At 41.5% G+C, this 25,193-nt stretch overlaps 2 protein-coding genes across 2 annotated transcripts; both read left to right on the forward strand.

The window, feature by feature from the left end:
• Window positions 1-1,530: 1,530 nt before the first annotated feature.
• LOC115355093 (ankyrin repeat and SOCS box protein 15) lies at window positions 1,531-9,894 on the forward strand. The gene is given in 13 exon segments (XM_074933706.1): window positions 1,531-1,637; window positions 1,744-1,796; window positions 2,144-2,275; window positions 4,506-4,670; window positions 4,790-4,896; window positions 5,096-5,234; window positions 5,405-5,576; window positions 6,134-6,294; window positions 6,842-6,986; window positions 7,258-7,476; window positions 7,553-7,682; window positions 7,933-8,086; window positions 9,003-9,894. Coding segments are annotated over 13 exon segments (1,854 nt in total). The 3' UTR covers window positions 9,173-9,894.
• A 1,798-nt stretch (window positions 9,895-11,692) lies between these two features.
• Window positions 11,693-20,154, forward strand: lmod2b (leiomodin 2 (cardiac) b). The gene is made up of 6 exons (XM_030045752.1): window positions 11,693-11,968; window positions 12,346-12,807; window positions 13,589-13,849; window positions 14,217-14,432; window positions 15,535-15,996; window positions 20,002-20,154. Exons 1-6 carry the CDS (start codon window positions 11,693-11,695, stop codon window positions 20,026-20,028), a joined length of 1,704 nt encoding a protein of 567 aa, XP_029901612.1. The 3' UTR covers window positions 20,029-20,154.
• The last annotated feature ends 5,039 nt before the right edge of the window (window positions 20,155-25,193 follow it).

Below are 25,193 nucleotides of genomic sequence, written 5' to 3' on the forward strand. Positions count from 1 at the left end.
AGTCTGGTGAAGTCTTTGACGCGGTGGAGAGCCGCCTACAGGCTGAGTCACTGTGTCACACACTGACGCTGTCTGAGACTTTTCCATAAACTCCCACATGTCGACTTGTTCAGCCACAGAAAGTGGGTGCTTGTTCTTTTTGCTTAGAATATGTCACGGTCATTGCTCAAGCTGTTGGCTGGTTAAGTGAAAATAAGACCAATTTGAGTTCCTTCTTGGATGTTAAATTTAGTGGAGGGGTTGGAGCTGTAAAGTGGGGCCGGTTCAGATATTCAACCGTGCTGTGTTTTGTTTTGTTGTTATCTGCTGGAGCCTGTAATCAAATGTAATCTTTTGTCATAATCAAATTTGGTGTATGTGTGCATGTGTGTGTGCCAATGTACTGGATGCATGAAATATTAGGGTCATTAACTCATTCTATGTAGTGCAGTGAAGAGGTAAATCCTGGTAAAAGCCCATGTCCCTTATTAATATCCTTTGTTAAACCTGCAGCAAGAGGAGAGGTAGCTAAACAGAGGGAGTTAAAAGTTAAGTTGTGGATTGTACAAAAAGGACTGCAACTCTTTATCAGGAAGATGCCTCCGATATTTTGCACAGTCAAACTAGATGTGATATGTAGCTGAAAACTTAATTTCCAAACTTGAATAAAGTTGCACAGAGAGCTCTTTCTCCAACTGGAACTGGACAGGCATTCTGCGAGTTGAGTGAGGTCGTTTTAAGCAGGTCAGATCTAATTATATCCCAGACAGCTTGGGACTCTGCAAAACAAAAACACAAGAGCTGCGAGTTGGAGCTTTGAGGGGCACACAAACTGCAGTCAGATCAACAGGTGAGACAGAACGGACAACATTTTGATTTGGCTAACATATACGCATACATATGTGTGACAAAGTGTATAACACTTATGAATGAGAGTCAGTGCTGAGAATAGACGGGAAAACGATCACAAAGACATTCTGTGCATTAGAGGGCATGCAAAGCACAAACAGTCTTGATACAGGACATGTGATATTGTCAAGCATTAATGATTAACTCGAGTCAATTTAATCATGAAGTAAATCATATGTTGAGGAAAAAAACAATAAAGACAACAACAAAAACAAAAACAAAAAAACACCAGATGTGAATGTTTGTGGACTGAACAAGCTGTAGCGGGAGCTGACACAGATTAAATGTTTTGTTTTGGCTGACATGATATGCAACTATATCATGCATGTTTGACATAATCTCAGATATACACCGGTTCATGCTAATATACATGGCATGCAGTATTGAGCATGAAGAGCAGTGACGCTATGCCAGTTCAAAGAAAAACACAAGAGTTGCACGCCCGAAGCACTGGAGGAAGTACAAACTACAGACAGATGTGACTATATCAAGCATGTTCGAGGTTATTAGCGCATGAAAGTTGATTTCAAGCCTGACTCTCTTGCATTATAACAAGTTATTCAGGTGTAAGAGGCTCCATGTTTACAAAGCCACTATAAACACATTCTTGACATTTATTTTATTTTTGTTGCCTCCATAGGAATGGGCGACATTGATCTCGAAGGTATAGATGAGGAACTTATCGAGTATGCCATTCGAGAGAGTATTCAGGATTCCCACAAGCTGCCATGTTCAATGCAAAAAAACAGGTATATAAAAAAAGAGATATCAATTGAATCAACATTTCAATTAATGAAGTTTGATTTTAAAGTAAAAGCTTTTGATCAGACCCCATGTTCACCTTCTGTTCCTTAGGAAGGCACCAAATAGTGAAGATTTTTTGAAGATAATAGAAGCCATTGAGAAAGGTAGGGGTCTTAATGTAACCCAATCTTTTCATATTTATTATTGCTTAAAAAAGAAACAAATACATATGCAAATGAGTGCATGTTGTGATTTGGATTACAATTTAAGCAAATAAGGAAAACATTGTGTAAAATTGTGCAGGGCAGAGACAAATAAATTCACACAATTGCCTCAGCTGTGTGCTTGAATTTGGTATATATGTGTGTGTGTGTATGCATATGACGGCACATAGTATATATTACCCATCTCTCTATATGCACATGAACCCACTGGTGTGCATGTACATTCCCACATGTGCTTATGTGTTTCCCACTGTGTATGTATGTCTTTCGGTTGCTCCTCTCCCCAGGTGATGTGTGTGCACTGCAGAAGCTCTCCGGTTGCGTGTCTGCCTTCAGACAGAGAGACAGCGGGGGCAGGCTGCCTCTTCACGTCGTGGCTGTGCAGCCCTGCAAGGAAGTGCTGGATCTGGTGCTGCAGGGTGAGAGCTCAGCAATGCACCAGACTGGCTTCAATACAACCGACAGGCTGATTTTGAACAGGCTCACTGAGTCGTGTGAAATCGTGAGTGGTGATCAAACGCCAGTTAGCAGGGCCTGATTCATCACAATCAACAGTTTGTATACTGCAAAAACAAATGTAACCGCTACATTCACTGAAGTCAGCAAATAGTGCTACTGTGGTGGGTTGATTTTGTTGTTCCGTAGAGCACACTGCTACGCTTTACACTCTCCTTGTTCATCTGTTAGGGTTAGGGATGTGCATATATTTATACATACAGTACAGGCCAAAAGTTTGGACACACCTTCTCATTCAATGCGTTTTCTTTATTTTCATGACTATTTACATTGTAGATTCTCACTGAAGGAATCAAAACTATGAATGAACACATGTAGAGTTATGTACTTAACAAAAAAAGGTGAAATAACTGAAAACATGTTTTATATTCTAGTTTCTTCAAAATAGCCACCCTTTGCTCTGATTACTGCTTTGCACACTCTTGGCATTCTCTCGATGAGCTTCAAGAGGTAGTCACCTGAAATGGTTTTCACTTCACAGGTGTGCCTTATCAGGGTTAATTAGTGGAATTTCTTGCTTTATCAATGGGGTTGGGACCATCAGTTGTGTTGTGCAGAAGTCAGGTTACTACACATCCGACAGCCCTATTGGACAACTGTTAAAATTCATATTATGGCAAGAACCAACCAGCTAACTAAAGAAAAACGAGTGGCCATCATTACTTTAAGAAATGAAGGTCAGTCAGTCCGGAAAATTGCAAAAACTTTAAATGTGTCCCCAAGTGGAGTCGCAAAAACCATCAAGTGTTACAACGAAACTGGCACACATGAGGACCGACTCAGGAAAGGAAGACCAAGAGTCACCTCTGCTTCTGAGGACAAGTTCATCCGAGTCACCAGCCTCAGAAATCGCAAATTAACAGCAGCTCAGATCAGAGACCAGATAAATGCCACACAGAGTTCTAGCAGCAGACCCATCTCTAGAACAACTGTTAAGAGGAGACTGCGCCAATCAGGCCTTCATGGTCAAATAGCTGCTAGGAAACCACTGCTAAGGAGAGGCAACAAGCAGAAGAGATTTGTTTGGGCCAAGAAACACAAGGAATGGACATTAGACCAGTGGAAATCTGTGCTTTGGTCTGATGAGTCCAAATTTGAGATCTTTGGTTCCAACCGCCGTGTCTTTGTGAGACGCAGAAAAGGTGAACGGATGGATTCCACATGCCTGGTTCCCACTGTGAAGCATGGAGGAGGAGGTGTGATGGTGTGGGGGTGTTTTGTTGGTGACACTGTTGGGGATTTATTCAAAATTGAAGGCACACTGAACCAGCATGACTACCACAGCATCCTGCAGCGACATGCCATCACATCTGGTTTGCGTTTAGTTGGACCATCATTTATTTTTCAACAGGACAATGAGCCCAAACACACCTCCAGGCTTTGTAAGGGCTATTTGACCAAGAAGGAGAGTGATGGAGTGCTGCGGCAGATGACCTGGCCTCCACAGTCACCGGACCTGAACCCAATGGAGATGGTTTGGGGTGAGCTGGACCGCAGAGTGAAGGCAAAGGGGCCAACAAGTGCTAAACACCTCTGGGAACTCCTTCAAGACTGTTGGAAAACCATTTCAGGTGACTACCTCTTGAAGCTCATGGAGAGAATGCCAAGAGTGTGCAAAGCAGTAATCAGAGCAAAGGGTGGCTATTTTGAAGAAACTAGAATATAAAACATGTTTTCAGTTATTTCACCTTTTTTTTGTTAAGTACATAACTCCACATGTGTTCATTCATAGTTTTGATTCCTTCAGTTAGAATCTACAATGTAAATAGTCATGAAAATAAAGAAAACACATTGAATGAGAAGGTGTGTCCAAACTTTTGGCCTGTACTGTATATTGTATGCACAACAAAAAATCCCTCTTTAACTCACCTGCTTCTCTTTGCATCTCCTTTATGATAGCTATATTAAAGGAAATCAATAAGGGATAAAGGCTTTCACCTGGATTCACTTCATCTGTTATAAAATAGTAGGTAGCCCTTCTGTTTTGCACTTTTGGACCATGTGTTCCAGCACCAACAGGGAGAGAAACAACCCTGGAAAAGTAGCCGTAAAATGGGGCTGTATATGATCATTACTTTACGTTGGTGTGTGTTTGTGTGTGTGTGTGTGTGTGTGTGTGTGTGTATCCATCAGCGTCGACATCCAGTGATCTGACCCTGGAGGAGCAGGCTGAAGATGGAGAGACAGCTCTGACTCTGGCAGCTGAGGCTGGCCTTGTAGAAAATGTCAAGGTCCTGCTGCAGCACGGAGCCTCACCACACAACACCAACAGCAAGAACGAGTCTCCGCTGCTGCTCGGTGACACACACTCCCCCTATCACACACACACACACTCAGCACAGTGCAGACATTACTTATTCCCCTCATTAAAAGCGTGTCCTTTACCAGAGATGATTTGTGTTTTCTACATTTTGCAGCCGTGAGACAGAGATCCTATGAAATGGTATTCACCCTCATCATGGGAGGAGCCTTCGTAGAGCAGGTGTGTCTCACCAAGTGGACGGCCACCCATGAAGCTGCAAAGGTGAACGGCACACTGTCAGTACTGACTAAAGCATGAGTGACTTTGAATTAAAGGTTGACACCCAGGCTAAATTTCTCACTGAATCACTTTGTTTTGGGTCAGTTGATAGTCCCTTCCCTCAATTCCATCCTCCATCCCTTGCTTCCTTCCTGTCTGTCATTCATTTACTCTTCCCTTCTTTTCTTCCTCTACCCACCAGGTGGGCTGTCCAGCCATTCTGATGCTGCTGCTTCGGCATGGAGGCAAAGTGACTGCTAGAGACGCTCATGGAGTGACGCCTCTGGGCATTGCAGCTGAATACAGTCATCCTGAGGCTCTTGATATACTCATACAGCATGGTACAATGTTAAAATGCTGTAATACAAAATTTAATTTCAGTAATGCTTATGGAATTTTTGTTTAGCATCTTTCTACCTATCTAAAGTTAATACCTTCTCATGAAGCTGAATTATTTAAGTAATATCAAGCAACAGTTCAGCCCAGTGTTGTATGCTCTCTGCTCCACCAGGTGGCGATGTGAATGCCCAGGCCAGCAATGGAGACACAGTCCTGTATGATGCTGCAGGATCAGGAGACCTTGACTGTATCGAGCTGCTTCTACAGCATGGAGCCAATCCTAACATAGCCAGCTATGCCTACCAGCTGCCCATACACAGAGCTGCCTATGAGGGACACTTCCTGTGAGTTGACTGGTTTGATGTGGCTTCGCTTCAAAGAGAAAGTGCAATTCTGATAGTCTTCCCATTCTCAATTATCTGGACAGGCTGTGTATGACAATCTTCTCATACCAAAAGCTTTACGAATGTGTCTATTTAAAAGTGACGCTCCCCTAGAGTTAATTGAATTTCACCCAGTATGCTGTGCTGTGAAGGGGAATGGAATCTTCATTGAATATAATGAGGAAAGTAAGAAACAAACAAAGAAACAAAGAAAAACAGCAGTCTTTTCTCTCTATTTTGCAGCCAAGTTGACAACACAAGAAGAAAATCACGTTTCTCTTCATGACAGAGCCCTGCAGGCAGTGATCCCTGTAGTAATGCTTTCTACAAAGAGAGCCATCTGTTTATCTCTCTGGCACATTTGCAAGTCGTTGAATAATACTGGAACTCAAGCCACAATCAACCAAATATTTCATTCTCTCTCTTGTTTTCTTCCTCTGGCATTTCTCTCTGTTTCTCTCTCTCTCGCTCTCTCTCTCTCTCTCTCTCTCTCTCTCTCTCTCTCTCTCTCTCTCCAGAGCCCTGAGGACTCTGATCCCCATCACCACTAAAAGAGCTATCCGTCTCTCAGGCCACAGTCCCATCCATTCAGCAGCCGACGGGGGACATACTGTGTGTTTGGAGTTGCTCATCCAAAGAGGCTTCGATGTCAATGCCCTGCTGGGCATACACATCTCAGGTGGGTCACAGCTGGGCTGCCACATAATGCACACACCAGAACAAAAAGCATGTTGGTGGGGGGCTTGGTTCAAAATGTGCTGCAGCACCATGAGTGCATGTATTTTTAGGATGGGTGGTCCTGGTGGGAATAGAGCCCCTAAAAGTACCTCCGTCTTATTGCTGAGCCACAATGGACAGCCACATCTGTAAGGCAGATGGGGCACCTAAGAATACAAACATGCACATGCATTCCCTTGTGCACACCCAGCACATATAAGCACGCATGCACACGCACACACAAAAGTACACATGCACATGCTGCCACACCAGTGTAAATGTGCAGATGACAGCATGGACACAGGGGATATGACATGTTAACTAATGAATGCACTTTGTTTGCTTTCTCATGTGCTGAATAGCAGTGAGGCATCAGTGTCATGTTTCCTAGTAAGGATGTGAACATTCACCTTTTTTGTCCAGCTGTGCAATAATAATTTACATGTATGATATGTTTTGTAAACTGCTTTGAGGCTACTTGTCCAAACCTTGTAAAAATCTTGCTGCAGAGAACTATGGGGACCTAAGGAAGACTCCTCTGTTCTTTGCTGTGTCTAATGGCGACGTGACCTCTGCTGAGATGCTGCTAGCAGCTGGAGCTCGAACTGACCTGGACCCACTACGGTGCATCCTGGTTGCCATACGAGCTGAGAGGTGTGTGGTGTGTGTAGCTGACATGCTGACAGTATGCGGCATATAAGTTGTATATATCCCTTTCATAATGAACATCATCGTGTCATGATGTTGGTTAGCACTATGCAAAATTAAGGGTTGAAGTTTTGACTTAGCTAAGAAACTTAAAATAAGCCAACAATACTCAACCACATTTCTTGGCAATTTTTACATAGAGCACCTTTAATGCGATAAAAAAAAAGATTATATCAAGACGCAATCTTCATTCTATTCTTTTTGGCTGTGTCTCCAGGTATGATTTGGTGCATTTGTTGCTGTCCCATGGAGCGGAGGTGAACTGCTACTTCAGGGTGATCAGTAACACAGTGTTCCCCACGGCGCTGCAGTACAGCCTGAGGGACCACGTCATGCTGCGAATGTTGCTCAACAGCGGATATGACGCTCACAAGTAGGTCTAAAGCCACCAGAGGCGGAAAGAGCACTGGAATATTTTAACGAAGCACACTTTGTAAAAATGTTGAAGCGCTTAGACTGAACAGGTACAGAATGGTGTTTTGGCTACAAAAACGGTGCCAGATTATAACATTTTATCTCAACAACATCCTCTCTGGTAGGTGTTTCCAGTGTTGCCATGGCAACAGTGAAGAAATGGATAGTACCTGGGCTGATCTGCATAACCAGGCCTACCAATTTTACTGCCAACCAGATGTCATCTCTGTAAGAAAAGGCCTATATATTCCCACTACAGACACATAATATCTATCTAAATCTGCTATACGGTTATAAAAGTCGCCAGTCATGTGTGTTGGATTTTAGGGGTGAGATGAATGTTAAAAACATGTCTTGCAACTTGCACAGACACTACTTTTAAGTCAGAGAATCAGTAAATCTAACAGCCAAGTCAAGAAATAATTCACTCTCCTGGTCACTCACTGACTCTGTTGATGTCCGTCTCTCCTGCCTTCAGTTCTGTGAGTTTGTGTCTGTGTCTTGGCTGGTGCATCTGGTGGGCAGCGTGGTGAGGATGCTGCTGGACTACGTCAGCCATGTCAGCCTCTGTCCGAACCTCCAACGCATCCTGGAGAGGAGGCCAGAGTGGTCGGAAATCTGTGATATACTGGGTAAATCAACACCCGCTGCTCTGGAAGTGTTGGTGCTTTTTCCCCTTCAGTGTATCTGTGGAGGTTTGCCAAGCATGCTTATTTACAGCAGCGCTCTGTGACACATTCACACATATACTGAAAGTACATAATATAAGGGACATGTTCCTGATATCGAGCCGCAACCACATTTATTCACATCTCAGCTTTGTCGAAGTTTCAAAATTCTTCTCTAACTCGTCAGTGGGAAATCAACCAGGGGACAAAGGCTTCTACCTGGATTCACCTCATCAGTGTACGTCATAAACAGAGTCAGTGACCTGAATATTTTGTACACTTAGTGCATAGCCATCCTGCAACAGTACAACATAAGGAAATCAGTTCTTTAAGCTTGCAGTAATCCAACTGTGGTGATGACATTAGGACCTTATTAGTTAACAATTTATTTGAATATGATCTCAGCCGCCTAGCTCTCCATTTGATCAGCTGTCATTCTGTCTTCCATGAATGCACATTTCATAACATTTTTCATACCCACAAATATGGAGGCACTGCATGTGATTGACTATGAAAGTATTAGTAGTTTACGTGACAAGGCGTCATGGTATCAAAATAGTCCATACAAACTCGATGGCTAGGAATTATGTGAAAAAGGAATTGTTCAGGAAATGAAAAATTGCAACTAAAGTATGAAGATTTAGTATACTTAAGTTTTTGCTCTTCAATTGATTGAATACTCTCAACAAAGAACAAACTTTTGTAGTGAACGTTTTTTAAAATGATAAAGAATGAAGTGTTAGAATGAAGAGGGAGAGAGATGAATACAAAGAGGTACTCAAAGTAAGGGAATAAAAGACTCCCCATAAAATGGTTTTCCTTTAAAAAAAAAAAAAAAAAAAATTATATAAAAGTTATTGGTGTGTTTGTGTGTCCCCAGGCCAGCCTCGTTCTCTGCAGCACTTGTGTCGATTGGTGATCAGAGGTCACATGAGCACCAGGATGTTGAATAACCCGGAGTCCGTGGCTGCTCTCCCCTTCCCTCCAGGACTGAAGCACTACCTGACCTACAGAGAGTACGACCTCTACAGCGACCGCTTCTCCACATGAGCACCTTTTATTCACTCTTGTGTGATTGAAAAATTATTTTTAAAAAGCATTACTGCGTTTTAAACACGAGCCAAAGGGAAAGTGTGCTCTCTAGAAGAATGGGCTATAGATTAGTCGGAAAAACAGAATAATACCTTAGCCCACAGTGTGTTGGACCCAATGCTCGCTCTCCTCCTGGGAATGCAGAAAATTTCCATTAGGCTTCTGCAAAAGAAAAAACATCGCTTTCACACCCAGCCAGTTGGAATGTCTCTTTTTTTAAATTTAGTTTTCAGTTTCATCTTCTTTTTTAATTAAAACTAGGCTGGTCAGGTATGAAATAGGACCATCCTGCCAAAAGATACAATATACTGTATTGTATAGCTTGGACAAAAACAGCAAAATAGTTTGTGTTCCTGCTGCTGCATTGCTGTTAACTCATTGCTGTGACTTCTTAGGATATTATTGTTTTGACTGCAATGATGACCAAATATTAAAAATGTGACATCATCAAAATAACTTAACACTGCATGGATAACTAGATGACCGCAGGATAAATGGTTATGTTTGGTTCACCATTCAAGAGGAATCTACAAACTAGGAATGCATTTGTAACCTGCTACCACATTAGTCCCCATAAGCCCCGGCTTTCAGTGTGTACTGTATCTACGATAAACAAGAGGACATATGATAGGTCAGGGACAACAGTATTATCATGTAAAGTTAAAGGTGTAAAATAGATTTGTGAGGATATTTTTTTGTGTTTTCTAATAAACAAAGTTACTTTAAACAAGTTTGTTTTCTAAAGTTTTGTGACCTGTGTTGGTAATATCTATAGGACTCACAGGCTCCTGCTTCAACCAAGCAGCTCACACTATATTACACATATATCATAAATAATAATTCTTATTAATAATGATAATTAGATAGATAGATAGATAGATAGATAGATATACTTTATTGATCCCAACCAGGGAAATTCTGGAATAAAAGAATAAAGAATAAAAGATAAAAAGGAAAACATCAAAATACTGTAATAATATTTATTGTCCACAGATATGGACATTTGCCCTCAGCTTCACAAACTGGTAAAGACACATCACAGTAAATTACAATAAATACAATAATGTGTGTGTTTTATGTATTTTAACACGACTATTCTGTGCTGGGTTTGAGTATAACTGTACAATCAGCAGCATATCAGGACAGACAGGACATAAGAGCTGCATGAAATCCCCTTATACATCCACTTCATTCCTGTTCTCACATTATGTCCTCTATGTGACAGTAAACACATTATGTAGTGCATGATATGAAATGATATGTGTGGGTGAGAGAGAGGCAGTTTGCGCATGTGTTTTTATAAGAGTACATTTACCGCATACGCTGAATAATTCTACAAAAGTGTGTGAGGGACAAAGAGAGAGAGGGGGAGTTGAAGTGGGTGAGGGTGACGATGATCCCAAACTCTCACAAATAAACAACAAGAGTAAGAACAGTTTCCAAGTAGAACCTGAACTATTTATGTGGGACATGTAAATCTTTTGAATACTAAAAAATACTAATCAAACACCTAGGGACTGAAAAGAGACTGTGTAATTACACTTTACACCATGGTTTGCTAGTTAATTAACTACTAAATGATGTATTAGTTACTTACTACCTCATCATTAAGTAACCAATAAGGTCTACTTTTTTCTGTCTGTCTTCTGTGTCCATCTGTTCTTTCACTTTTATCTAAAGCAACTGACAATGAGTGTCTTCCTCAAGGACACATGACTGCTAATGAACACATTTGCTGTTGCAGGGATTGGGCCTTTGACATGTGAGCTCTGGGACACTAGGCCACGTTGCTGCTCAGAGACAGAATCCTCATCTCTGTGTATTTTTCTCGTTGTGTGTGTCTCTTGAATCCAGTTGCTCTTTTTTTGGCCATGAACAATGCCACTCAGGCCGTGGTGACAGACTGCTACGTCGGAGGGCCACGCTCTCTGAGCTCACAGGCTTTTTGTGGCTCTGACTGTCAGAGCAGCGCCTCCCAAAAAAAGACGTTGCATCATGGGGTCCACACTTTGTTTGCGATCCCCTCTGATCCCTCTCTTAAGGCCTAAACAGCAGCTGGAGAGATTAGAGGGGAGAGGAGACGGGCAGTGATACACACGCTCTCCTGCTCAGGAACACAACCAGGAGTCAGCCAGCCAGGACAGATCCGGTTCAGACTGGTGTGGGCTCTCATCAGAAGCACCTTTCGACTGGAGCAGGACTGAAGAGATAGAGGCCAGTGCGACCAGACACCTTCCCAACAAAGAAACGCCTCGATCGGGCTCTGTCTCCTCCACAAACCCTTATGTCCTTGGATCTCCAACAGCCCAGGGGTGGATCCCATTCACAGAGGACTTTTGTTGAAACCTTTTTCCCCAGACCCCATCTTCCCACCAGGGTCTGTGCAAACTTGTATTAACTGTATTCAAAAGCTTTTGTTTCCTTTGTGGTAGTTTGAACTGATTTTAACTGGACTGATAGTGACTTAACCTTGAGGTCATGAGCTGTTTCGGGTACCGTCGAGAGCTGAGCAAGTATGAGGACGTCGACGAGGACGAGCTTTTGGCCTCCCTCAGTCCCGAGGAGCTGGCTGAGCTGGAGAAGGAGCTGGCAGACATTGATCCTGATGCCAACGTGCCTATTGGACTCAGACAGAGAGACCAGACAGACAAAACGCCGACGGGCACCTTCAGCAGGGAGGCCCTCATGAAGTATTGGGAAAATGAGACACGGAAACTGCTAGAGGACGAGATCGCTGGAGGCAGCCCCAAACCGGTCAGTGATGCACTTTAATTAGATTTACTTGGCATTTGTAAAACGTGCCTGAGGCGAGGTTAGCTTGTTTTCATTTGTGTCAACTGAATCAGCACAGGATGGGTCACTTAAAATACTAAAAAGGAGTAATTAAAATATTTAAATCACATAAAATATTTAAATCACATAAGGTTAATTCGTGCCTCAAAGCACAAATTAACCTGTATGAATGTCTTAAAACTTCCTAGATTATTTTACAATATAAGGAAACATACCGATCTTGAATTTACATGCAAAGTAATGTGATTTTTACATAATAAAATTAACTGACCGACAACTATGCAAGTGAAAATAATGAAAAGATGAATTTCAACTTTTAACTTTTAAACTTTGTCTAGGATGAGGAACAAGAAGAGGAGTGTGTGACAGAGAGAAATAGCGAAGCAGAGGATGAAAAAGATGAGGAAAGCGAAAAGGAAAAGAAAGAGAGCACAAAATTAAAGGAGGAGGAGGAAGAGGAGGAGGAGGAAGAAGAAGAGGAAGAAGAGGAAGAGAGTGAGGAAGAAGCAGTGACAGAGGAGGATGACGAGGAGGAGGACGAGGAGGAGGAGGAGGAAGAGGAACTCCAACATGATAAAACAAAACCTGAACCGCCAAAAGACTTTGGTCCAAGAAGCGACACCCCAAAGCTTCTCAAACCTCAGAGGGTGGAGCCTATGAGACTGACTCCTCCCCCTCCACCTGCCGACCCCAACGCCAACGGCAACCCCACCGTGGTCGACGAAGCTCTCGAGCGGGCCCTGAACAACGATCCTGAGCTCACAGAGGTCAACCTCAACAACATTGATGACATCTCGCAGGTAGGCCTACAGCTGCACATACAGTGGCCATCCTCGATAACCAATCCAGAGAGAGCTCATGGAAAAAACGCTTAAAAAAACCCCCTGTTTCTTAAAGTTTCACAAGTTATTTCCTCAAAGCAGCGTTGAGGAAGTATGGCAGCGTTTCATCACTGCAGTTTCCTCTTCCAGCCATTTTGAGTCCCAGCTTGCCGCCTGCTTCGTAACTGTTGAGTAACTGTTGATCCTATGCCCGGCTTATTTTTAAAACTGTGGGTCAACTGATCGTGGTTTTGTTATGGAGGCCATAGTTGAACATTTAGTGCAAGCACCTCTTGTTACTAGACAAAGGGCAACATGGTGACTATTCAGTCAGCTTTGGTAATTTTGCTGAGATAGAGGAGAAGAGGCTTTCTGAGTGGAATAACCTTTGCTCTGTTCTTCATTGTGTAACTAACTCAACGTCCACTGGAAGACTGGAGGGTTTCAAGTTACCATAAATAAAATAGGTGCTAGTTATAGCATTATGTAAAGGGTCAACATAGCTTGTGGGATGAATGCGCCTCAAATGGAAAACTTGGGTTCAAGCACGCATGTTAGCAAACATCTTCCCTGCGAAAGTGTCCCTGAGCAGAACATATAAACTGCAGAATTATGCAGTTTGTAACAGGGGGTCATGAGTAGGCACTGGTTTGTTTTAAAGGGTCATGAGCCAAGAAGACTGAGAAACACTCTCATGCTGACTTAAAGGTTTTTAGAAATATTTTATAAAATGTAAATACAAGCATGACTCACCTCCTAGGAAACTCTGATCCGATTTGCCGAAGCGCTGAGGTCCAACACACACGTGCGGGTCTTCAGCCTGGCGAACACCCGAGCTGATGACCCCGTGGCGCTGGCCATCGCTAAGATGCTGCGGGAGAACTCGTCCATCACCAGTCTGAACATCGAGTCCAACTACGTGACGGGGAAGGGAGTAATGGCTCTGGTTCAAGCACTTCCAGGAAACAACACCCTGACTGAGCTCCGCTTCCACAACCAGAGACACATGTGTGGAGGACAGGTTGGTAATCACTGTCTTAATGTGTTTGGGACAAGGCATTAATGTGTCTTTGTGTCTTAAATTTTAATAAAATTATTTTTATCCCAGGATGCATATTCATCAAAACACAAGATCACTCTTGTTATGCTGAGTTGACCAACCAGAAAGACACTTTTTGGTCTCCATGTTTAATAAAACTTCATCTACACATACACACAGAAATACATACACATTTATTCCTCATGATCCTCATTCTCAACATTTCACTTTTCACTATCATCATTTCCCTATCAGTCCCACCCATCACCACATCCTGTTTAGGTGTCAGCGTGCCTGTCTAATACTGGTGTGATATCGGTGTTGGTGTAATATTGCCTCCCCTCCTCAGGTGGAAATGGAGATGGTGAAGATTCTGCGGGAAAACTACACCTTGATCAAGCTGGGTTACCAGTTCAACCTCCCTGGTCCCAGAATGAGCATGACTGGGATCCTTACCAGGAACCAGGACCGCCAGAGACAGAAGCGGCTGCAGGAACAGAGGCAGCAGCAGGGCCAACAGGGGGCGCCGGAGGGAGCTGCCGTTTACCTTCGCACCACTGCTCTGGTATGTATAATGTTTGTTCCGGGGCGAAGATGACAGGATCACAGTGACAATGATGATGATGATGATGATGATGATGATAACTTTATTTACGTAGCAATTTTTAAAACAATGTTACGAAGTGCTTTAAAAATGGCAAACAAAGTAAAGCAATTTAAAACAGCTGATTATACAACATTAGGAAGGACGCATAAAAGCAAAAGGTGCTGCAGGGAGGAAGAGTAATAAGGTAATAAGGTCAAATAATTAAAATAATCAAATAGTCAGTAGATAAATTGTGATAAATATATTAAGATTAAGATTAAGAAAACAAGAAGCTCTCAAAATGCTGTTTCACTGTGACTTTAAAATGAAGGCACACCCTCCAAAGCGAGGGGAACAAGTTCATTTTGTGTCCCGCGGCGCTGCCATCATGAGGCAACACTGTGAGAAGTGAATTTAAACAGACGACAATGTGGTCGCCTCTCAGATGGGGTTACTTTACACGACCCCACAGCCGAGTCATGCTATTTTGTACACATGACCTGGGCAAGAAGCTTCTCGGTAAGAATGATGGCCCTTCATGGGGAGCGCGCCGATCATAATTCGCCTCCTCTAAACTGAAAACCTTCTTAGGAGCTGAAAATGTCTAACCCTCTCTGAGGTATCTCACCTTGAAGCAGCCAGATGAGCCTGGCCCCACATTCTTGCACAACAGGTCATTAAATTTGAATTTTGGGGCCGCTGGAAAAAATAACATGATTTAAGATGGAAATTGAGTTTTTTATTAAAACCTGGTACCTGTAGATAGATTACATGGACTCTAGCTGTGCTTGAGAATCAGTAACCTCAGCAGGGTTTTTTTTTTTTTTTTTTTTTAACTAAAATTAAAATTTAGCAGGATGGGGAAAGGTCAGTGGAAAGGTTGTGGGCACAGGGTTCCGCTTCTCAATGTTGTGTTTTATGTAGTCTGTCGGATTTCCAGTAGGTAATGTCATAATGATGGTATGTATCCCCAACAGAAGTGTGGCACTGGTTATATTGTTTCATGAAAATTTCAGTTCATTAAATTTTATAGCAGAAAAAGTAATTGTGATTATCCATTTCCCTCTTTTCCTCTTTCTAGAAGGGAACACCCAGCTCATCGCCTTACAGCTCACCCAGAGCCTCCCCTTGGTCCTCACCCAAGCTCCCCCGACATGACCCTGTGAAAAAACAAACCCCCCCTGCTCCCCCTCCTCCTCCACCTCCTCCCCCGCCTCCTCCTCCCCCACCGCCTCCGCTGCCTCCCCCAACACGGGAGAAGAAGAAGCCCACCAGGATGATCGCGGAGGTGATCAGGGCGCACGAGGAGGGCAGCAAGAGGGAGGTGAAGATGAAGGGGAAGAAAGGGAAGAAGGGGAGAGCAAAGGAGAGGAGAGAGAAGGAGGAGACGAGCAGCATCCTGAAGGAGCTGAAGAACGCGCTGAGGCCCGTGTCGGCGGAGAAGAGAGGGGAGGACGGCAGCAGGCCCTCCACGCCACTGAGGTCAGCCCACGACCAGCTGATGGAGTCCATCCGGACCAGCAGCATCCGCAACCTGAGACGGGTGAGTGAGAGGAATGAAACCATGACTTGAAAATAATGATGGTGAATATAAGATTTACTAAAGCATACTGGACCACCAAGATGGTTAGGGGGTACAAGAATACCTAGAAATGTGGTTATATTGGTTTACAGGTGAGAGAAAGAGAAAAATATCAGTGTTTATGGGTATTTGTGTGTATATCAGAGAGAGAGAGTGAGAAGGTTTGCGATCGACTGCGATCATGTCAACACACACTGTGCGGTCGCCATAATATTGAGAGCTGGATCTGTAGTTTCTCTTTGTTGGCACCTCGTCAGGAAAAACCTCTCATGTAACTGAGGTGATAAGAGAACCACCTGCTTGTTATGCAATAAAACAAATCCTGAAAGAGGGTAGGGGTTGATTCGATTGATGTCAAAATGCTTGATGCCGTTTTGCCAACCAGACAGCTAGACATTTTAGACTAAAATAGGACCTCAAAAATTATGTTTGGTTTTATTTTGTTTCCATTTGACCAGTTTAGTAGTTAAACTAGTTGATCCTATCCATTTCCTACCATGGCTGTGGTGATAAGTAATAAAATAGGTATACTACCAAGTAGGAGGAAGACTACTGAGGAGGAAGTGGGTATACTCCCCTATATATTTAACTGGTTATTGGGCTGATATGCGGGTATACTGTACATTTCCAGAAAAAAAGGTGGGTATACTCTGTACACCTGTGCATACTTTACACAACACCACTGTTTCCCACCTAATACATCTGATGACTGAATATCTTGAGGATGACAAAAGTAGCCAAGTGTGTTATACTGTTGACATACATGTAGGTCACAGTTCATTTAGTGCTAGAGTTATCCTGTAGAGCTGATGGTGTTTGAGTCATCCCTGTGCTTGACACGCTATATTTTGCCTGTCCACTCCAGATTTGCTGAAGGCATCGAGCCACAAAAAAAGATTTTTTTTTTTAAACTGTGATTGAAAAAAGAAAAAAAAAAAAAAAACATATTCAAAGTGCAAAAAAGTAAAAAAGGAAATGGTTCCAGCAAAGGTTTATGCTCATTTGGTGATGTATCACTGATTGAGGAAAAATGACAATTTTTGTTGGCGAGTGTGATGGAAAAATATTTTTAGTGTACTCGTGGAATTATAAATAATAATGTTACTTTGAAATCAGTGACAAATAATAAGCACTCTTTTTTTCAACTTAACACTGCTAATTGCATATTTTTGGTCATTTGGCAGACAAAGGCACAGTCTAGCGTATTGAATTTAAATGCAGAGAGCCCACTGCAAGTCAATTTCCTATCTACTTACATACCAGCAATAGTAAATAATACTGAATTACAAGCAAAACCACAAAATTCTCATTGTGAAGTGAGAAGACTGCATTACTCTTGCTTAGAAGTTTCTAGACAGACATCACTAAAACTAAACATTAAACAAACTCCACAGTCCCTGCACAGGGATTTCTGCTGCCGAGCTGAACAAGGAGCGAGTTTAATTTAGCGAGGATGACCTAGAGTCAATGGTGTCTGAGTCATCTCTGCGGCAGACATGGTATGTTCTGTCTCTAGAGTGGGAAAGGCAGGCAAAAGGCTGCTTACCAACACCCAGCACTGTGGCATGACTGCAATGCTTTCACAGCAAGAGAGAGCGAAACAGGGAGAGAGAGAGAGAGAGAAGCCAATAGGTGCAAGCAATGCAAATGTCAGCCAAGCACTCAGTTGAGTCAAGTACCCCTCATCCTGCGGAGGAGGATAAAAGTAAAGACAGAATGAAACAGACATAGAAAGAGAGAGAACAAAAGACAGAGACAATGAGACAATCAAACAGCAGCAAGGGGAGAGAGGAAAACAAGTGTTGATGGAAAAATCGCTCCACATTAACTAAGTTAGCACACCTGTTTTGATGCATAGAAACAGCGGTGCATGAGAGTAAACTTCTCCAGCGCAAAGCAAGGGCTTGCATGATTTATATATATTTTTTATTCTTTTGGCATGGCATATTTTATGAAATGCATTAACAGAAAGCACTGAAACCAGGAAAACATGGAAAATCAGATCTCGTATTGAGCTTTGACTTTATTTTTTAAAATTTCTGAGTGCATACCATTTGCTTTATTGCCAAGAGAGACAAAAACCCACCTGAACCAATACTTAAACACCGCTTGTTGTGCTGTTACAATGGAAAATCAGCGCTGCCCTCAGATGGTGGGGTCTCCTAGCTGTGAAATTCCAGCCACTTAGTGCAGGTATTTATAGAAACGGTGCACTGGAGCTTTGATAAAGACAGAGATATGATGTTACCACAGCACACACCAACAACACACAATCAACAACACAAGCCTACTTATAAACTCTTAATTTGTTGTCACCACTTGGGAAATCATAAACAGCCCTGATCACATTTATATGCACATAAAAAATGCCATCATAATGAGACTAAGGCAGAAATGTCAGGCAGAGCCCATATAAATACCATGCTCTGAATGTGTTGATTACATTAATATGATTATGCAGTATGTCTAAGTAAACACGACTGTAGTGTCATATATGTTATGATGAGGTTTTGGCTTGACCCAAATGCAAACACAGACACCAAGTAGGATGAAAAATGAAGAATTTATTATAGGTGAAGATCTGGTTCGACCAGAGGGAGGCAACCATGTGCCATGGAGAGCCGAGAGTCTGCAGGTTTTCATTCAAACCTGTGCAGTGATAATACATAAAGTGATTTTATTTGCAGGACGTGTGTACACCTTAGTTGCATTTCATGAAGTGCACAGCTTTTTGTGCTATATGGAGGAGAAAGGGAAGTGTAGCTTGCACTGTAATAAACAAAGATAGAGGGAAGGTGTCAAATTATGGAACGACTACATCAGAATAATGCCTCAGTTGCTGTATTGGAAGTAGGTACACTGTTGTGTGTATGTAAACAGCCAGTGATGAACAAAATGAACTGAATGAACATAAACTATATTTTAAAGGAATACCTCATCCATTAAGTATATGTTCTGCATAACTTGACTTGTATCCAAATGTTTTCATGGAAACCTCTATTATGTCTAATAACCTTGAATTATTGAAGTATTGGTATAGTTGGTTCTGTAACAAAAGGAGGATATCATCAGCATAAAACAAAAGCTTTTGGAACGAGCCTACAACTGTGGCTCTGAGAAAATTCATGTTTTTTATAAATGAAGAAAGCAAGATATTAGCCAGTAGCAAGGTGAAACAGTAATGGACTCAGTGGCATCCCCTAACAAATCCCTCTGCCCCTTTTGAAATAGCTAGAGATGACTAATTTGGTATTCTATGAACTGCGGGCCTGTAAAGCCCTTTGAGGCTGTAAACAGTGATGAAGGACAATAAATAAATTTGACATTGCACAACACACTTTGTCAACACCGAGTGTCTCAGCAAATTAGATTTTTACAGAGCCCAGACAGCCAAGCCAAAAGACGAAACAGCACACTATGTACAGCAATGGAAATACAACAATGAAGAATAAAATGGATGTCTAAATACTAGAATTAATCAACTAACTTTACTGCTAAGATATGGCATTTTAAATATTGTTACATCTTCAAAGGATTAATCCCACTTTCAACAGAGAAGATAAAAGTAACAATATGCAACATCTAAATTAAAAAGGTTTAATACAAAATAAGTTTAAATCTTCCACTAGCTATAAAAACATGTTAGTGAGCATTTTGTATTGTATGTGAAATAGAAACTATCATTTATCACAACTGCTTTGACAAATAGCCACAGCAACAGCACTAACTTATAGGCGGTCAGCTGCCCTGTGAGGCTTACTGCCACAGGCGTTTCAGACATCGCAGTTTAAAGGCACACTCCTTGATTTTGGTGATATGGAACAGTAGTGGACCTAGATGACAACATGGGTCAGATTCCAGCTCTGTCACTCCTTTCTTTTCATATGTTTCCTGACAGAATTATACAAATACCTGAGCATATTGTTAAAAACTGCTCTTAAAACTGACATGCTGGCCATTTTCCAGGTGGAACTCCCACATCATCTCCGATAATGGAAGAGGATGAACTCACAGGTCCGTTTCTTGTCATGGAAATTGGGAATTTGAAAAATTGGATGAAGGCTCGACCAACAACGATTGAAAGCACAAGGTGAAAACATGTTGGGATTACTGAGGAGAAAATAACTGAATTTTTACTCATGAAAAAATACTGGAAATTTGCACTGCAATAGTACCTTTACATTTCAAGAAAAATCTTTTTTTTATGTATTTATGCATATTTGAGATAAAGGTATTTCTATTTTCAGCTTGGATGACTTGTCTAAATTGTTTACCTATGTAATGTTTTCTAACTGACTATTTTCTTGTAAAATTGTAAATATTTTTTTGTTGTTAGTTGAATATTGAGTTAATTCCTAAATATAGCCTTTTGGTGTTTACAACAATATCTGTCAAAGTAATCACATTTATTCACTGTTATCTGTTACTGCATACTGCACACAGTTCAATATGACAGTACTGAGCTGTTGCTGTTAGGTTATCTGCAGGTCAATTCACTGTTGATAAAAAAATATCTGTCTGCACAAGAGTCTCCACACTGTGATCGAACATTTCACAACGTATGAAGTGAAGGCAAAAAGCATTCACTACTACCATGTCTTTAAGAAACCCCAGCTATGGTATGTCACTATACAGTAAAATAAAACACTGTGGGATACTTACACAAAGCAAGATTTGTAACACACCTGTCCTATCAGCTTGGATCACAAGATGGGGATAGAGAAGACTGTCCTGTTCCTGAAAATCTGGTGTTGGGTTTGGGCTTCTTTCTGTCCACAGAAATTGAATCACGGAAAATTCATTCACTCACATATGAAAGATTCTGCTCCTCTCTTGTGCTTTTTTGTTTCAAAGCGATCATAAACCTTTAAGCAAGACTAACAGTACTTTCTGGGCTGTGACCCTCACTCCAGTTACATTTTTTAAGGTAATGCAGTCATCTAGAGAGACAGTAATTATATGCACAACACATACACTAGGTGCAAGGCTAGAGACAATGGTTGTATTCAAATGGATCCTCATCAGGTAAAGAATGAATGATTGTCCATTACAGCAACTGCACTGTATTATGGGTTATGGTAAAGGTGACTTCACCTGTGGGTTGCATTCTTAGCATTTGGCAACGGTGAGAACCAACAACCAACTCTCCTACAGTAAAACAAATCAGAGGCACGCCAGCCATATTTGTGAAAAAGCTCAATGTTTCATCTCACTGCCATTTGGAGTCGCCAGTGTGTTAAGCTGCCTAGCGTAGCTTTAATTCCTTGAAGAATTTCTCTTGCAACATTACCACATTTAATGCATGACATTGACGAGGATATCATAACAGTCCTCGGAAAATCCCATCGGATCTGATGCTTTTTTGAGCAGCACAGAAAAACAAGGGCCTTCCTGTGATCATCCTAAACCTCGCTTTAGCTGCACGGTCATCATCCATAAAGTACAGTAGGTCCTGTCCAAAAACTATTCTGAACTTAGCTGGGGTCAGGAGATTGCTTTGGATGGACGAGACCCAAGAGCCAAAGGATTTAGCCAATTGCAAGATGGGAATGCTTGGTGGAGAGAGATGGTGACGTGAGCAAGAGACAGAGGGAACAAGTGATTGAGATGACCGATAAGGGAGAGAGGGACAGTGAGAGACAGAGAGGGAGGTGTTAAATCAGAGAGATAGACAGAGAAAGAGAGAGAGGTGGATGATAAGAACAGAGCGAGAGAAAGCGAGAGGGGGGATGACAGATGAGAGAGCGAGCGCTGGAGTGAAAGACGGAGAGATCGAGAGAGTGAGAGACGTGAGATGCGAGATATTATTATCGCTCGCTCTAATCCCGGCCCTGTGTGTGTTTGTGTGTCTTGGATGAGCTCCCTGACTCCTAAATCCACAGTGCAGCTGTTCAGAGACCACACGGCAGGGTTTTCAGCAGCGGCAACGGCATCAGCAGCAATAGCAGCGCTAACTTTGACTGAGTCCCAGGGGGAAAAGGGGGAAAAAGGTTCTGCAAATATTAACTTAACCTCTGAGTGTTTTATGCGGTTGAAATCTTGCGTGTCAGAAGAACATGGAAGAGGAAATCCAACCTTAAACAGATCTAACTGTCCGAGATTAATGGTCAAAACGTTTCCTGGTGCTGAACACCAGACAGTGGTTCAGGCCTTACATTTGGATGGAGCTTATTTTCAGCATGCTTAGTGGCTTTGCCAACTAAAGTACCTCACTAAACACCATTCATTCCTTTTGCACAGCACTTTGTCATTATCTGCCCATCTATCTGCAGAGGCATCTATGCAATGCAGAGTACTTCAGGGTTTAGAATATAACTTGTAAGCCAGCACTAATGCTGATCAGTGAACTATCATCTAGTTGACTTACTATTAGAGTGCATTTTCATCATTGCAGTTTTTTCAAAATTCATAATCTCTGTGAAAGTTTAGCAGTAGTCACCAAAAAATGATATACACAGTCATGGGAGTGATAGAAGATGGCAGACATGCTGTACATCTTTTGTAGGCCGTAGGAGTCATGATTCGTCCCATTTTCTGGCAGCCAAACATACTTATTAAAATGAGACCCAGTCCCATATCCCACTTCATGAGATTGTTCCAATTTAATCTATAATATAAAGAATCTGATAAAAAGCATCCATGGATTATGACGTATAGATTCAGAGCAAATATGCAAGCTGAGTGTACAAATTTTAAGACCACTGCCCTGATACTAAAATTTAATACCTTCTGTCATAATCATAATCCCTGTGTGAGTTATCTCCAGGTTTTAACTCATTTTCCCTGCTTCCCTTCTTTTACATCTCCCTTTCATGAGTGAAAAGGATTTATTCGGTGAAATCGGTCAGGGATCTTGGCTTTCACCTGGATTCATCTGGTCAGAGGAGGTACTTATAATATTCGGTGCACTCAGTGAGCTGTTCCGGATTCAGGAAAGTACATGGTTTGACTTTGATGAAGCACAGTAGTGTGGCTTTAAAATCAGATAAATTCTTGTGTTATCTGCTTCTACCGAGCCCTTAGGGTGCTGGCATGGCTGACATTACCAAACCACTAAAAGCAAATGAGCTATTCCCCTGATTTGCCTCCCTTTCTGAACATTAGTGACTATCTGAGTTACAGTGAACTAGTCAGTGATGTTTACTGAACTGAAGGGAATCCACTGATCACCATGGACATAAATCTGCACGTCAAATGACTGAACCACCAATTGCAACTGATGCTTTGATGGATTTACTGGGTGTCGTGGGTGATCAGCAGGCTGAACCGCATACCATTTACTTGATGTCAAGGGTTTGAATTCAGCATCAATACACATAAAAGAGAAGGTAAAGAGATGGGAGTGCCGAAGAACAAAAAAATCTACAATAGCATAGCACATAATGCACCACAGAAACTTCATATTCCCAGAGTGGGGCTCGAGAGAACAATGTGCCCTGCTGTTATTTTATCTTTAACTCACTGCTGTTGTGATATTTACCATGTATAATCAATGATATTTGCATCATCATCCTTGACATCATGCAAAAGTTTCAGCGATATTCTCTCCCTGTGAAAATAACCAGGAAAGTAGCCTACATATCAGTATCACCCTCATCCTCATTTTCATTACCAGCGGTTCCCCTGGTAATTTAACCAAGCAGTGGTGCTGGGGTGTATTGTCTTTTTCCATCCTTTTATCCATGCCAGTTATGGTTCAACTGCAGGTTGGAGTGCTATTTTTTCTCCTAATTTATTTTTTTTCTTCTTCCAGATTTCTCCTCTTCTTTGCTCTAAATACTTTCAAAATCTCACTACTTTTATTTTATTTTATTTTTTTTCTTTTCTTAGCATTTCTCTTTTGGATGAATATTGTAGCTTTACAGGAATAATGGATTATATTATGAAGACAGTGAGAGCCTAAACCAGGTTACCCACAAAGACATGTTAGCTATGGTATTGAGGTAATTATGTGACACTGTACACTAATGTTTTAGTTTGAAAATTCCATATATCCTTCAGCTTAATCCCAACACGTGTGCAGGAAATGTGAATTCTCTGACTGTATCCCTGATTTAGGCTTTGTGTCATTCTTTATCACACGGTGTCAGTTTTGCAATAATACACTCTTAATAAATATAAAGATGGAATAAAGGAGTGATGATTCTTTATATTAGACGCTCACATGTAGATCAATTCAAGCATTAGTTAATGAGCTCGGGTCATAACTTCATGCTGGTGTGGATAGCAATGGAGGGAAATCCATTAGTTTGAAAAAAAAAAAAAAAGAAATACTTGAAATATGTGAAGTAAGAAGTAAGAAGTAAGAAAATGTAACACCATCATCTGACACAATAAGAAAATAGCTAACCAGCGGCAAGAAATGTATTATTATCAGTCATATCACCACTGACGCTTGGTGATGTGACAAACTGTAGCCTGTTTTTAAGGAAATCTGTTTACATAAGCATACTTCTTGTGTACATAATATGTTGATATTCAAATTATATACATTTTGCAAGGAAATAGACATTATTACCCTGGTTTACCCTGTGAAAATGATAAAGATAGGTGAGACTTCATTTTATTTCATTAGGTAAATGACATCTGGTGACTCACTTGTCCCAGTACAGAGAGATCATGTGCAGATCATAACATGCTTTCCAGACTTGCAAGAGTGTTATTTTTGGAGTATGCACATGCTAATATACAATTTTTTTGTAAAGTGACCCATAAAAATGTTTTTTCTCCCCCCATTATTTCTAAGATGGAACTGTTTTATATTCTTGGTGTCAGAGAAAAAAAAATGTTCATGATGCCATCTGTATAAATGTGTGTGAGTGTGTATGTATGTGTATGGTCTCCATGGAGGCACTGTCCAAGTGGTGCTGCCACACTAGTGGAAAGTGCCATACCTGGTCTAATCCTCTTTATAGGCAGCAGAGAGAAGGGAGTCACAGTGGTGTCAGATTATGTGGACGTCAGCTAAAAATAAACAGCAAAGCATGGAGTTAAGAAGTCTATTATGTCCATTTCCATTTGTGTATTAGTGCACATGCAGTTAATTACTGGGTCGAGGCTTTAAATAACCTCTTGTACCAAAAATATCTGTGTTTTATCGGTGGAACTAGAGGCAAATGTCCCCACAATCACGGTCACTGCCAAAAATAACTACTTTA

Source organism: Myripristis murdjan, chromosome 23, assembly GCF_902150065.1.
Source record: "Myripristis murdjan chromosome 23, fMyrMur1.1, whole genome shotgun sequence".
Lineage (NCBI taxonomy): Eukaryota > Metazoa > Chordata > Actinopteri > Holocentriformes > Holocentridae > Myripristis > Myripristis murdjan.

Excerpts from the sequence above, each read along its gene's own strand:
- lmod2b (XM_030045752.1), top strand. The coding sequence starts at position 11,693 with ATGAGCTGTTTCGGGTACCGTCGAGAGCTGAGCAAGTATGAGGACGTC. Across the intron at positions 12,808-13,588 it reads ACATTGATGACATCTCGCAG|GAAACTCTGATCCGATTTGC; the intron begins GTAGGCCTACAG and ends CTCACCTCCTAG. Across the intron at positions 15,997-20,001 it reads GCATCCGCAACCTGAGACGG|GTGGAACTCCCACATCATCT; the intron begins GTGAGTGAGAGG and ends GCCATTTTCCAG.